This window comes from Coenobita brevimanus, chromosome 115 (genome assembly GCF_032717465.1).
Source record: "Coenobita brevimanus isolate Jiangsu-jjx chromosome 115, ASM3271746v2, whole genome shotgun sequence".
NCBI classification, from domain to species: Eukaryota; Metazoa; Arthropoda; class Malacostraca; order Decapoda; family Coenobitidae; genus Coenobita; species Coenobita brevimanus.
The window spans coordinates 14,457,101-14,472,242 of record NC_137068.1 but is presented as its reverse complement, the minus strand read 5'-3'; the positions used below and the strand labels follow the sequence as shown (position 1 = coordinate 14,472,242).

The 15,142-nt window shown below is 50.0% G+C and overlaps 1 protein-coding gene across 1 annotated transcript; it reads right to left on the bottom strand.

Moving 5' to 3' along the window:
* Positions 1–7,292: 7,292 nt before the first annotated feature.
* On the bottom strand, positions 7,293–9,785 carry LOC145418547 (uncharacterized). The gene is made up of 2 exons (XM_080286916.1): positions 7,904–9,785; positions 7,293–7,492 (listed from the first exon to the last, which is right to left on the bottom strand). Exons 1-2 carry the CDS (start codon positions 9,783–9,785, stop codon positions 7,293–7,295), a joined length of 2,082 nt encoding a protein of 693 aa, XP_080143042.1.
* Positions 9,786–15,142: the final 5,357 nt, after the last annotated feature.

The window sequence follows — 15,142 nt, the reverse complement described above, 5'->3', positions numbered from 1 at the left end:
ACCTCAGTCAATATTGGGAAAGGGGCCGTGGCTACAACATAGGCTGCAGCATTTCTTAGAGAGTTGATGGACCTGGCTGCATCATGGGTTCTGGGAGTGTCTGGGTTCGGAAGAGGTCTTTTCCTGATGCGTGAGGTGGCTGGGCATCTGAGAAGGTAGTGCAGGAGGGGGTAGAGTGTAGCCGCCTGGCAGTGCTCACATTCAGATTCAGGGGCTTCGTCATCGTCAATGATTTCGCTGCAGCATTTATATCCCAGGCGAAGGCGGCGCAGACGAGTGAGCATGTTAAGGTTGGATCTAGTGGTAAGTGGTAGTGGCTTGTAGCGTGTGGCAAGTGCGTACCATCTAGCGGAGGGGGAACCCAGTTCGACATATAGGCGGTGGTCATCCTTATTTAATCTGGCTGCCCTTTCCCTAATGCCTTGCTTGACTTGGCTTAGGCTTGTCGTGATGACAAAATCGATGCTCGGTTTTTCTAGGGCGTGTTTTGCTGTGAGATCTGCCTTCTCGTTTCCCACAATGCCTACATGACTGGGGATCCAATTTATAGTAATCGATCCTCCAGCATTGCGGATAACTTGTGAGGTGGTGAGAATGTCGTGTATTAGGTGAATGCTGTCTTTGTGAGTTTGTTGGCGAAGAGTATGAATAGCCGAAGCAGAGTCTGTGTGTATGATAGTGGGAGTAGTGGGGTTGTGCTCTAGTGCATCAGAGAGGGCAGCTGAGATAGCTGCCAGCTCGGCCCGGAGGGTGGAGGCACCATCTGTGACACGGAAGCCAAAAGATCTGTCTCCGCACACAAAAGCTGCTCCGGCTTTGGTTGATGTGACCGAACCGTCGGTATAGTATGTATTGGACTGTGGGATTGTGAGGGTGGCAATTTCTCTGAGGCCTTCTTGATGCAGCAATTGGGTTGGTGTTTGTTTTTTGGATAGTGTGTGCGTGAGAATGAGCGTGAGTAGAGGTGGACTCCATGGAGGCTGGGGTATGAAGTTGGTGGCAGGTGTGTTGTTGGGTTGTGTTATAAAGTCACCCAGTGCATAGGTGTGGATGGCTCGAGCTACATTATGAACCCAGCTATTTGTAAGTCCTGGTGAAGGTTGGCTGCTGCTGTGAGCCGTGGCAGTAGGGGAAAGGGGGAGGCATTGTGGGCTAGTTTGGCTGCCAGGCCCGCCACCCTTGCTTGTATGCGGAGGTGCAAGGATTCGAGGTCACATTCCATGCGGAGATGACTCTCTGAACACTCCTGGGCTCTTATAGCAGCCTAGTAGCACCCAAACTGGTGCTGAAGAGGGATGCCTTTATGTGGCAGCACCGATATAACTGCCTGGTGCAGCTGACTGATTATGCAAACGTCCTTCACCTCACTCCGTATTTCCCCAAAAGGAGATGTTGGGCTGCAGGTGAGGCAACTTCAGCCTGCACTTCTCCGTGTTCACAGTCAGATAAGCCTGGGGTGGTAACTACTACTAGCAACCAAAGACTGTGGAAAGCATCGGTATCTACGAGTACATAGTCCCAGCACACCGCATCCAGTTTGCAAATGCAAGACCCCAGGTTCGATCCCCGTGCCTATCACACTATTGATCGAAATACAGTATGTTTTCCCTTGTCCCTGTTCACCCAGCAGTACAACTGGGGATCTGGATGTAAATCTGTTAGCGGTTGTGTAACGGAAAACTGAGACAGTAAAACCTACTTATCTGCCTAAATGATCCTAGAGTAGCCAATATGCCATTTTTTTAAACACCTGCACAAGCGAAGCGTGAGTGGATGTAATGTTTTGATCTTGTGTGTGTGTGTGTGTGTGGGTGTGGGTGTGGGTGGGTGGGTGGGTGTGTGTGTGTGGGTGTAACGGGGTTCGTTTGGGGTTTACGACGACGGGTAGTTTTCCCTTTCATGCCGACTGCCACCAGAATACTATGTGAAAGAACGACCCGTTCCCTTAACTCCCTTTATTGCATACATAAAGGCTAGTTAACTTAAAGTTATATCTTATTAAAGTCTAGGTTATAATCTTATAAAGTACACACATTCTCCTGCCTACTTAGGACCACCACTACTGAAAAATACTAGGAATACCCAAGACACGGTGAGTGGGGTGCATGAGGTAGGGCTCAGAGGTACTGTAGCGAGGTAACTATGAGGTACGGTGCCTGCACCGACACATTACTCGGGCATTTCTTCCCCCAACACCAGTGCCCTGGAATTTATCTGGTTCACACTAGAAAAATAGTATATGTGATCCCAAGCCCACAATAATAAGTACAAATTACAAAGTTAGCAAAAAGTAGTGAAAAGAAATGAAATTTTTATGAGTTAGAGTTATACTCAGATTAGGTAAGTTTACTCTCGAAGTCCCAGTTTCTTCCCACTTGACCTTGAAAAGGTAGATTCTAACTTTTATTCATATACTACAAGGAATGTACTCATGGATTAACTTCTATTCAGTTACCACTTGGAATGCAATCACTGTTTATAAACTAGCATACAGGAATGATTCTGTGGCGTAACACTGCCAAGGTGAACAAAGGCTTTTTCCAACATGCCGTTCACTTCATTTCTCTTGTTAATCAATTGTCAGTTTATGCTAAAGCTACTTCAGGCTACATTTAATGTGTCTATGAGAAATATACGTGTAAGTACTAACCTCTTTAGGAGGGCAAAATAACCTACAAATCCATGGGAAGTATGAGTGCGAGAGGAATTCCTGCCCACCTCCGTTCCGTGTCGCGTTATATTATAGACAACGAAGGCAAGAGGCCGCTAGGGCAGCCCGCTACAGGGATGAGACGAGGGAAAATTTCCATTTATCAACTGTTTCTCTTAGTTAATTTGGTAGTATGAATTTAATATGAGAGGAAGGGTTATCGAATACAATTGTTATCGTGCATTCGTCTGCTTTTAATAATTCAGTTTTACTAGGATTTTAGGAACTCGACGGGAAAACGGAACGTTACGTCATCCCGGAAGAACAGTGACATCAGGTTCGCGGGTATTTGAGTTAAGCACGGCGGGCAGTTCAAATCCAATCTCACGCCCATTGCATTCATGGAGCCTTAATATTAAAGCAAATACAAATATTATTGTGCCTATTTTAGGCGACAAGTGTGAAGCGAAAAGTCTTACTCAGAACTTGTGAACGACCTCTACAGGCTACTGGCACCATTACATGTGTGTGTGTGTGTGTGTGTAATTCACCGGATCAGGATCACTTGATGGTCGTGATTGTCAGCTTTTACCCTCCCGGAAGGGAGCTGGGAGCTCATATAGTCCGATCTAAGGGCAAGGCTGTGACCTTCACACACGCACACACCCGTCCCCTTGCTCAAGGGGGACAGTAACCACCCATTTCGTCAGTGAAACTTTTCGCAACCTGAGCGAGGCGCGAACTCCCGTCCACCAGTTGGCAAGCGGGAACGTTACCACTGCACCAGCGAGCGGTGTATGTGTGTGTGTGTGTGTGTGTGTGTGTAATCCCAAGAGGTTAGCAGGATATCTTGTGGATCACTAATGGTGGTTCTACATAAGTATTCAAGGCAGGAAATTATTTTTCCTCAAAGCAACGGATGCCTGACACAAGAAGGAGAACTCAGAAAGCGCAACACCTGCGCCCAATAATTAGTTTTATCTCTTCAGTCCGATAACATTAGTAAAATTTTTGTACCTTTAGAAAATTATATTCAACTTAGGAAGAGAAAGCAAGATTGAAAGAGTTAAAGGAGGCTGTCTCTAACATTTTCACCACAAACAGTCTCACAAATGATTAACAATGTGATCCGGAAGTTGCATGAGAGAAATGAAAACTCAGGGTTAATGGCCGAACATTTGACTTTGCCTTGAGACCTTGACCTTCGATCAATTTTTCTCAAAATTGATATGTTTCATTTTTCCTCTTCCTTAACCCTGCCACCCACTTTGGTCCAAATCGGATCAAACCTGTTCGAATTGACCTTTCCCTGCGACCTTGACCTTTGACCTATTACTCTGAATAACGCAACTTCGTCCTTGACTGACCATTAATCCTTCCACCAAGGTTGGTCTCAGTCAAATCAAAACTTAGTTATTGCGTCAATCATTTGACCTTGTCCTGTGACCTTTACCTTTGACGGATTGTTTTCGGCACTGAACTGCTTCATCCTTCTTTATCTAACTCCTCCTCCCTCCCCCCCCCAAAAAAAAAGGTAATTTAGATTAAAACTGGTCAAGCTAATATTACCATGAAAACGTGACCTTTGACTTATTGTTCTCATAAACTACTAGTCAGTCACATGGCTGACCCTCAACACTTCCACCTAGTAATGTCCAAATAAAATCACAATTGTATCAGTTACTTTGTTCACACACACACACACACACACACACACACACACACACACACACACACACACACACACACACAGTCGAAATCTTAACTTGCCCACTGACCTGGACCTTGGCTGGTTGTTTCCAAATTCAGTTCCCTACGTTCTCAACTTGCCCAGTCATTTCACCAAATGTGCTTTAAATCAGATAAAGACTGTTTACGATTATCATGCTAGGCTAAACTTTGACCTAGCCTTGTGACCTTGAGCTGCGGCCTATTGTTCTCAAAACCACTAGTTAACTCCTTTGCTGCCCTTCATCCCTTACACCAAGTTTGGCTATGATCAACTATTTGTTTTGTTTACACGCACAGAGACACACGTCGAACAAAACAGTATCAGCCTCGCATTCGCAAGTACGGATATCATTATCGGGTCGGTATGGTGCGCAGTGTATAGAATCCCAGGCATTATGAGGCGTGGAAATACTGACTGGCTTTATTAATAACAATCTCGTGGTGGCATAAGCAGCTCAACAACCCAAGGATCTAATCTTTACTATTAATGTAGTTTACATAAATATCACAAACAAGAATATTAATGTGGCCTAGACAGGAACAAGGTTGGCAGGAAAGAGGTGTTACAAAGCCTCCTGAACACATTAGAATCACGGACACAAATCAGTCGACGTCTTGCAGCTTCTAAATTTCCTTCACCAATGGTTAATGTGTCACAGTCTTTTAACAAGCACTCTTAACAATCATTATCTATTAGCTCAATGTGTAAAAAAATCTTAACTGAATGTCTAGACTCCGTTAACGCCAGAATCACGGTTCATTAGACCATGACGTGTGGTGAGGTGTTAGTAGTGGTGTGCTGGTGTGATGCTGATGTTGTGATGGTGGTGGTCTGAAGGTGTGATGCTGATGGTGTAATGGTCGTGGTTTGGTGGTGTGATGATGATGGTATTATTGTGGTGTGTAGTGATTTGGTGGTGTGATGATGGTATGGTGATGATGGTGGTTTGATGGTGGTGGTGTGGTGGTTTGGTGGTGTAATGCTGATGATAATGATGACGTGGTGGTGGCGGTTTGACTGTGGTGGTTTAGTGATGTCATAATGCTGTGATAGGCAGTTGTGTGGTATTGTGGTAGTGGTGATAATGTCGTGGCTGGATGGTGCCGGTTTGGTGGTGTGATGTTGATGGTGTGACACAAGAGAACGATTATCTTTGGTAGGATGTATATCTAACGCCAAAGTTGCGCTCCGTCTAAATGAGGTGCCGGTACGTATTGTGTTGCAGTTGTTGTTGTTGTTGAATATTTGCCCACCTGTTCTGGGACACGGGCAAACTAAGAGCCCATCAGAGATAAGCAGAGAATAAACAAGGAAAGAGCAAAAAAAAAAAAAAAAAGGTGAGTTGGATCTAGAATAATGACGGGGGGTGGAAGTAGCAGTTAACGGGAAGGTGGATAATCCCGTACAGTTTGTAGGAGCCTTTGAAAGGTTGCATTGCCAATAGCCCTAGCAGCATCGTACTCATCGCCTGAGCGACCAAAATCCTCTCCAGGGAGCTCTCGAACAAAAGCGGTTGCAGTGCAGTCGAGAATGTAATGGCAGAGGGGTTCAGCAGACCGCTCGTAGCAGTTGGGGCACGGTTCAGGGTTCAAGCTGGCAATCTGATGGTAGCATAGGAATCCCATGCGTAAACGCCGGAGCCTGACTAAGAGATAATTGGGTAGGCCTGGAGGGATCGAGATACGGGAATATGATGTGGCCGCAGCATACCAAGTGGCTGAGCGTGAGCCATCGGCGACACATAGGCGATGGTCGTCCTTTGTAAGTTCTGTAATAATGCCAGCCACAGCAGAGAGAACTCTGGAAGCACTGGGGTGATGCGGATATGTAACATCAGGGAGTGATGTAGCTGCACGTGCAGCAGCATCGGCTAGTTCATTACCCCGTATCCCAATGTGCCCAGGTACCCAGTGAAAAATCACAGTGCCACCTCGCTGCTGGATGAGGGAGGACACTGTAAATATGGCAGTAAGTAAGAACCAGTGGGCAACTAGAGAGAGAGATGCCAGGCATTGAAGGGAGGATAGGGAGTCAGTATGGAGAATGACACGTCTATGTCGATGGCTATAGGCATGGCGTAGGGCACCAAGAAGAGCCACTAGCTCCGCCTGAAAGGCAGAGACACCCGAGGTGATGCGCCATGATTCAGTATGGTCCCCATAAGCAAAAGCAGCTCCCGCTGAACCATCAGACGAAACAGAGCCATCCGTAATAGTAGACTGCCGCATCAGAGCAATTGAGCTCAGCGAGTCTACCGAGACTCTCCTGCCAAAGGATGGCCAGGATCGAGTGGCGAGGCTTCATGTCGGTGGGACTGATAATGGTGAAAGGGGAGGTGCCCAGGGTGCAGGAGGTTTGTAGCCTGGATATGCCAGCTCTGGATCTTGGCACACCTCTTGTGCCACACCCAACTTGTGAAAGAGAGCCGCCATGGCTGGAGCCCAATCCCGAGGTGGGGACGGGTCTGGGGGCCTGCTAGCCAGGCGTTTAAGCAGAATGGAGACATGTAGCATCGGGTGAAGATTAACTAAACGAAGCGTTTCTGCCGTTGCGCGCAGTGCGATCCTGTGGGTGAGTGATGGAAACCCACTCTCCATCCGTAAATTGACCAGTCGGGTCCAGCATGGAGCACCCAGCATAACCTGTAGAGCGTCATTTTGGAGTACCTCCAAGGACTGGGAGATGGGGGAAGCCGGAGATGGGGGAAGCCAGCCCTGGGAGGCAGATTGCATTGTAATCGACTAGGGAGCGGACTGCATGGACATAAAAAGTATGCAGAACTGCATACGACGCCCCTAAGCTGTGACTAGAGAGGTAGCGGAGAGCAGAAATGCGGGAGGCAGCCCGCTTTCATAAGTATCTCACGTGTCGGGCGAAAGTTAGCCCGGAGTCAAAGTAGACCCCCAGATATCAGTGCAGCATGACAGGCTCAATGCAGCAGCCACCCAATGAGAGGGGATGTTCAGGAGGGTGGAGACCAAAAGGCAGGCACTTAGTCTTCTCAAGGTTGACTTTCAGCCCGAGTTCATTACACTTGTTGTGCAATCTAGAAAGAGAGATGGGTGCCTGCGTGAAGCAGTCTTTCCTCGAGAAGACCAGTGCCAGGTCATCTGCATAAACAAGCAGTGTCACACCGGGTCCATAGTCAACAGTTAGAAGTCTCTCGACCAACACATTGAATAACAGGGGGCTAAGAATGCTCCCCTGGGGAGTGCCATTGGGATGATGATAGAAGGGAGAAAGTTGCCCCTGGAATCTGACCCCTGCTGTCCGGTTAAGAAAGAAGTCCCCACCCACGACAAGAGTCTACCTCCGACTCCCCTGTCAGCAAGGGCTGCCTGGATGACAAGAGGGTTCGCCAGCTCAAAGGCCTTTTTGAGATCAAGGAGGACAGCCATCCCCTGTCCACCTCAAAGCTCCCTGAGGAAGGAAGCAAGGCAGTGAGACGCACTCCTGCCAGGGTGGTAAGCAAAACTCCTCAGGTGCAACGGTCCCAGACACCAGGCAAGGCGAGCACGCACAACCCTCTGGTGTCTTAGTCACACAGCTGAGAAGCGAGATAGGGCTCATGGTGCCGGGATCGCGAGGTTTGGGAATCAGGTGGATGACAGCTGTCTTCCATGACCTCGGCAAACGGCCCTCAGACCACGAGAGGTTGAGCAGATCAAGGAGACGATCTCTCCCACAATCTCCGGCATGTGATAACAGAGAATAGGTTAGCCCGTCGAGCCCCGGAGCAGTGTCTCCTCTGTGCTGCAGTGCTTTTTGCAGTTCCATGCTGGTGAAAGGTACATCGACGGGGTCAGGCCTTTCACAGGCAGCCTGAATTGCTGCAAGACGAGAGGTAGACAACTGCACCTGCTTGTCTCTAACAGACTGTGAGAGATTGTGGGAAGTGGAGCAGTCCACGAAGTGTTGCGCAAGACGGCTGGCTTCAGCAGCTGGGTCAGGGTGAGAGGGTGGACGGCGGGGACAGGGGTCAGAGACAGACCGGATTCTCCTCCACATCTCCCTAAGAGTGGAGTGAGAGTCCAAAGTCCTGCACCATCTGATCCACGCCTCCTCTTTCATGCGGCGTTTCTCTGACACGACGTGTTGCATTACGGCAGCAAGGTATTGGCAGTGCTGGGATGAGTGGCGCCACCGGTACTGCTTACATGCCGCATTGAGTCGATAGTTCAGTTCCCTGACCCTGTCGCAGTAGATCCAGCCATCTCCGTATTGCTTCGTGGATCGTCGCTGTAGCGGGATGGCAAGAAAGGCGGCTTGTGCAAAAGCACTGGCAACTTGATCTGTTCTGCCCTCGAGGTCTAGGGCGGGAGGAGAGGCCTCGAAAATGGTGGTTAAGGCTCTGGCAAAGGCAGCCCAGTCGGCTTTGCTGAGGTCCCACCTCGGTGGGGGAGGTGGGGGAGTAGGGAGGGGCACGAGTGGCAGCCTGATCTGAATTACAAAGTGATCGCTGGCTAAGCGTGGGTGGAGCGACCACTGTGCCGAGCCAGCAAGAGGGGTGGAGATGAATGACAGATCCAGGTGCCCTCCCCGAATGTGGGTGGGTTCATGAATGTTGTTTATTAAGGAGACACCATCCATCTCCTCGAGAATGAGTGAGATATGCCATCCTGCCTCATTGGATGGAAGGGGCGATGTGAGAAAGTCATGATGGGCGTTAAAGTTGTCCCCAATAAAGACAGGACCTGAGGCAGCATGGGAGAACAACTCTCCCACATCGAGAGTGCCCACCTGGCTTTTGTAGACATTGTACACAGTTAGTGTGGAGGATGCCAGGTGTAACACAACACCTTGCACCTCCACACCTGGTCTACAAATAGGCAGGGGGCCACAGACGGTGTGGGAGACGTGATCTTGTACGAGTATGGCACATCCTCGTGTGTCTCTGCGTTCGTAGGGGAGGAGATGGGAGGTGTATCCAGGGAGCCGAAAAGAGGAGTTGTCGGGGAGTAGGGTCTCCTGCAGGAGAAAGACGTGGGGCTGATCCCTGGCTACTGCCTCCTGCAGGAGGGGGAGCTTGTGCCTGATCCCCAAACAATTCCACTGTATTAAGCAGAGGTCTGTGGGGTCTGCTCGCAGGTCTTGGGAGGCAGGGGGCTGTTGCCCGGCAGGGAGGCCAGGACCTCGACCACCGTGTCGGCTGCCACTGGTGCCAGCGCTTTCTCTGGTGGAGGGGGTGGAAGATGAGGCTCCTGAACCTCCTGGGGGGAGGCAGAGGTGGATCGGGGCTGCACCCTCCGTGTTGGGCGAGCCACCCTGCGCAGTAGGGGTCTGGTAGTCCCTGAAGGGGGCGCAGGCTGAGGGGTGCCACTCTGCTTCTTTTCTATGGCCTGATCGATAATCTTGTTGATCGTGGCTGAGACTGGGGCTGTGGAGCACATTACCCCTAGGCATTGGTTGATGCCCACAACTATGGCCTCCGCTATTTGTTTGCCAATGGAGCAGAGCTCCTCGAGGGTGAAGACGGGCTCCTGCTGTATGGGGCCTGGGTGGGGCTGTGAGGGACCCCGGCTGGTGGTTGCTGCGGTGGCAAGCTCGGGTAGTGTACCTCCGCAGAGGTGACGCCCTGGATGAGAGCAGGTGGTGGAGGGACTCCTGTTTCGATGCGTGGAGGAGGGCTCGGCACAGGAGGGAATGCTGTCTCGTTCATGGATGTGATCTGTTCTGTGGGGAGGCGCTGTTGCTGTCCCCAAATGAAAGTCCCAGGAGGTGCCGGTTTGGTGCTGATTGCCTGTTGCTCCCTCACCCAAGCTACTTGACGTTCTTGCCCTCGATCTACAAGGGCCACTCTGGTGGGGCAGCTGGGGTGCCACGGGTGGTGTTTGCCCGAGCAGTTCGGGCAGTGGGTCAGGACGGCCTCCTTGGCCTTGAACTTGGCCAAGCACCTCTCTGTTTCGAGCAGGCCGCTACATATCGCACAGATGACAGCTCGGTTGCAAGTGGCACGGTGGTGCCCATATCACTGACACCTGTAACAGCGGAGTGGCTCTGGGGTGAAGGGGCGAAGATAGTATTCTCCCCAGTTCCCCAGGTCGATCACCGGGATCTTAGGACCCTGCAGGGTGACGAAGACCTGACGAGTCTCCTCCCTGGTCCGCGTTCTCTGGCAGCGGGTCACCTCTTTGACCTGGGGGTGTTGGAGCAGTATCGCCACAGGCATCCTCAAGGGATAACCCATGACGACAGCCTTCGTTGACTGTTGCCCAGGCGTCAGCTCGACTAGTTTGACAGGGGAGGCCTCATCCTGCATAGCTGCTTTCAGGAGGTGTAAGCGCCTTCGTCGTTCGGCACCAACACCAAGCTCCCATCCCTTCCGATTAGGTTGGAGCAACGTGGCCCTGGCATGTGACGCTCTAGTGCAGCCATGGCTTCGTAACTTGTTGCATGCCCTTCCTGAACAGGCACGCGGAATGCTGGGAACGAAGAGTGAGGCAGAGGGCGCACAGCTACAGACACGGAAGGATGAGCAGCAGGAGGAGTACTGAGGGGAGCCCCAGTACGTGGTGCCAGAGTAGGGCCGTTTCCCTGTTGACCACACCTCGACCCTTTGCGGGCCACTAGGGTGAAACCCTCATCATCAGGGATAGCAGGATCAGGAGAGGGGGAGATCCGAGTAGCAGCAGGAGCTTCAGGTGGAACCTCCATCCACTTAGGAATACGAGCAGACTCAGCTGGCCTGGACTCGTGAGAGGTGGGGCAGGTGGGAGCGCGAGGCTGAGGACCGAGAGCTCGGTTCACGGAGGTGCTTTGCCTTGGGGCTGGGCCAGAAGCTGCACGTAAGGAAGCAGAGGTGTCCTGGGTGGAAGAGAGAGAAGGTGGAGCAGGGGCGGCCTCCTCCATCACCTCATGTAGGCGGGCTGCCTTAACAGAACGGGTTGAAGTACCACGCGAATGAGGTACCGCTCCCGTAGGCTTGGGAAGAGCGCAATCGGCACGAGGATCCTCGTGAGCCATCGAGTGGGAGCTTGCATCAGAAGGATAGCGCTTCCGATTCGTGCCTGCAGCAGCAGACAGGTGGGAGGGTTTCGACTGAGGGAGTGGAAGGCGGGAATGCCCCTGGGGCCTAGGGATCCCGGATCCCTTCATGCTTCCCACAGCACTCAGGCGATACACTCAGACAACACACACACCTAACACACTCAAACACTCAGACTATCACCAGAAACAATAAACAGCCACATGGTCCCTACAGTGACGAGCAACCTATGCTCCCCGCCCTCTAAAGTTCAACGTAGGAGGCCCTGCCACTGCCCCTTTCGGGTCTTCCCTAATCTAGCAGAGCCGCCCTCACTGCCTCCTATAACCAGGCCCTAATGGCTTCCCTTCATGGAAGTGCCCTAATGGCACCCCTTCAGGGTTCGGCGTCGTACTACAGTGAGGGACACTAACGGCAGGCCAAAACACACACACACACAAACACACACACCGCTCACTGGCTCAGTGGTAACGTTCTCGCATCCCATCTGGTAGACGGGAGTTCGCGCCTCGCTCAGGGTGTGAAAAGTTTCACTGACGAAGTGGGTGGTTACTGTCCCCCTTGAGCAAGGGGACGGGTGTGTGCGTGTGTGAAGGTCCACAGCCTTGCCCTTAAATCGGACCATATGAGCTCTCAGCTCCCTTCCGGGAGGGTAAAAGCTGACGATCACGACCATCAAGTGATCCTGACCGACCCGGTGAATTACACACACACTCCCACACACAGGCAAAATAAGACAGAATCCCAGGAAAACTTGGAAAACGCCCAGAAATTCTTCCTCAGTGCCAGAGACTAAGTCCCTAAACTGGCAAAAACTGAGAAAAACGGCAAAAATTCTTTATCAGTAACTGAGACTAAGTCCAGCGCCAGAGAGAAAACAGCCAGAGCTCCGCATCAGACAGTGTCTAGGGATGTGTTGCAGGGAGACAGCAGTCCCACGGAGAACTAGTCATTTTTCTTAATTAACTTGTAATTTATCTTTAGTAATTCCGCACACAAAATCTAAAATACTATTGTTACGTCCCCACTCTACACTGCTACAGGCTCCAACAGCAGTAGTTCAGTACAGGAAGGACGTTGCCCAGTGAATTGTTCGTCCTATGGTCAGCCTTTAGGTGTACAGTACACAAGATCAGCTGAGGCGAAAATAAACACTGGCTTCTTATTGTTCACTGTCTTTATTTTCCAAATAATTCCACTAAATGCTCTCTAACTTCACTTCACTGTTCTCACAAGCACTGGAGCTATACAGAATTTACTAACTGCTATTACACTTAATGCTTGACAACACTTCACTTATTACACTCAGAGCTTGACAACACTTCTCTGTTTTCACAAGTACCGAAGATAATCTTCACTAACTGTAATTACACTTAATGATTGCCGGCAACACATCACAAACTTCACTAACAGCACTGCACTACACTCAAACTGAACTGAAAACCGAGTAAACTCGAAATAGCCCCCACCCCACCTTATACAAGCTTGAATTATTCGAGAAACTTCTACATTTTACGAGAATAACAGTTGCCAATTTGGAGATATCAAAACATGCCAGAGCTGTCTCACACCACACAACACTCCAAATCATTCACCATACGAACTTAAAGTACATAATTTAACAAGCAATCACTTAAATAAAACATTATAAAAAAAAGAGCACAAAAATTAATGTACAACTTACGAAATAACTACGCTCACAAACAGCAGGCAAACTGGCAACTGACTGCTAGTTACCGTACACATCAGGAAACGTCAAAAAAAAAAAAAAAAATCTCGGCTACCTAACGCAAACTTCGCTTCTTAACACTACCCCCTCCCTAGTTCTTTGTCGTCCCGACAAAACTACACAGTATATACAAACACAAACCTTGATCTTAATGGAACATCTAACTATACACAAAATAATCCTTCTAACGATGTCCTTGCTCCTCAACACAGTCCACTCCTCCAGGAAGGTCTTGGTCCTCTTCTTGATTCGCATCTTCTTTTGAGGAACTGTCACCAACCTCTTGCACTTCAGCTCCTTGGTCCTCCTCAACATCCTCGGCTGCAGGTGAACACAGTTCCTTGGAGACGTCCAAGCTGTACTGTCCTGGCCCATGGTACTGCCACAGACGATTCACGTGTACCACCCTTGGGCGAGATTTCCTGCCTCCCCGAATCCAATACGTTACGTCTGATAGGCGGTCCAACACAGTGTAAGGCCCATCCCATGGGCTCTGCAGCTTCGGTGACTGTCCCTTCTTTCACTGAGGATTGTATAACCAAACTTAGTCACCATCCTTGAAGCTCACCTCACTTGTCTTGGCATCACACTTGCACTTCATCTCCTCTCCTGAAAACTTGAGGGCTCCTCGCACTTGTTGATGTACCTCAGCCAGCCTTTCCTGAAGGTGCTTCACATAGCCTGTGGTGTCTGTAGGCAGATCTTCACCAGGTGGTCTTCCCATTAACAAGTTAGCGGGTAAACGTAACTCGTGGCCCAACATCAGTTTTGCAGGAGTGTAGCCAGTAGACTAATGGGATGCAGACCAATATGCCATCAGCAATGCTGGTAATTTCTGCTCCCATTCTATTTGTCCATCAATGCAGTACTTGGCCAGTTCTTTCACAGGGTCCAGTTGAATTTCTCCACCATCCCATCTGACTGTGGCCTTAGTGGGGTTGTCCTGGTCTTCTTGATCCACAAAAACTTGCAGCACTCACGGAACATAGCAGACTCGAAGTTTCTACCCTGGTCTGAATGTAGCTCTTGTGGCATCCCAAAACGACAGAAAAACTCGTCAACCAATGTCCAAGCAACAGTCACAGCCTCTTGATCGGGGATTGGCATAGGGTTCTGGCCACTTTGTGTAGTCCATGGCGATGCATATATACTGGTTTCCTCTCTCAGTGAGTGGCAAAGGTCCAGTGATGTCCACCACAACTCTTTCCATCAGTGCACTTACTAGTTTTGGCTGAAGAAGGGCGCAACCATGTTTCTTGGGTCCTTCTTGGTACAACACACATCACAGGCCCGACACCACTCTTCAACATCCTGGAGCATGCCAATCCAGTAGAACCTCTGTCACAGCCGGCTTAGAGTTTTCTTCACTCCCAGGTGTCCACTAGTGATCTGGTTATGGGACTCATCCAAGATCTCGGACCTCATCTTCTTCGGAACCACCAGTTGCCAGTACTTGCTGAGGCTATCAGGTGTCTCCCACTGATGCTCCAGTAGTCCATTGTTCAAATGAAGAAGGTTCCACTGACTCCAGCAGCTCTTGGTTGCAGGGTCTAACCTGGAAACTTCTTTCCAATGTGGTTGCACTGTACTTTGCTGCAGCCACTCTAGCACTGATTGTAAATCTGCATCCTCTATCTGCATCCTCTTCAGGTCTTCATCTGATGCTGGCCCTGTAATTGCAGTACGGCTGCATTTCTTACCATAATCTTCCTTTTTACTACACTGCCGGCACTCTGGATCACAAGGCCAATGACTCAGGTTGTCAGCATTGCCATGTACCCACCCAGGACGGTTTGCACCTCATAATTGTGCTGGTCTAGCTTTCCGAACCAGCGTGCAAGTTGTCCTTCCAGATTCTTTAGCGTTTTCAGCTACTTGAATGCTGCATGGGCCATCCTGATGATGAAGTTTGACCCATACAGGTAGGGATGGAAGAAATCAAGGCTCTTCATCACTGCCAAGAGCTCCTTACGGGTCACACAGTAGTTTCGCTCCTTAGGCTGAGCTTCTTGCTGTAATATGCAACCACATACTCCTTGTCATCCT

Coding starts and splice junctions, on each gene's coding strand:
- LOC145418547 (XM_080286916.1), bottom strand. CDS start 9,785: ATGCCTAGGGGTAATGTGCTCCACAGCCCCAGTCTCAGCCACGATCAA. Junction 7,493..7,903: donor GACTAAGACACCAGAGGGTT/GTGCGTGCTCGC, acceptor TTGTTTATGCAG/ATGACCTGGCACTGGTCTTC.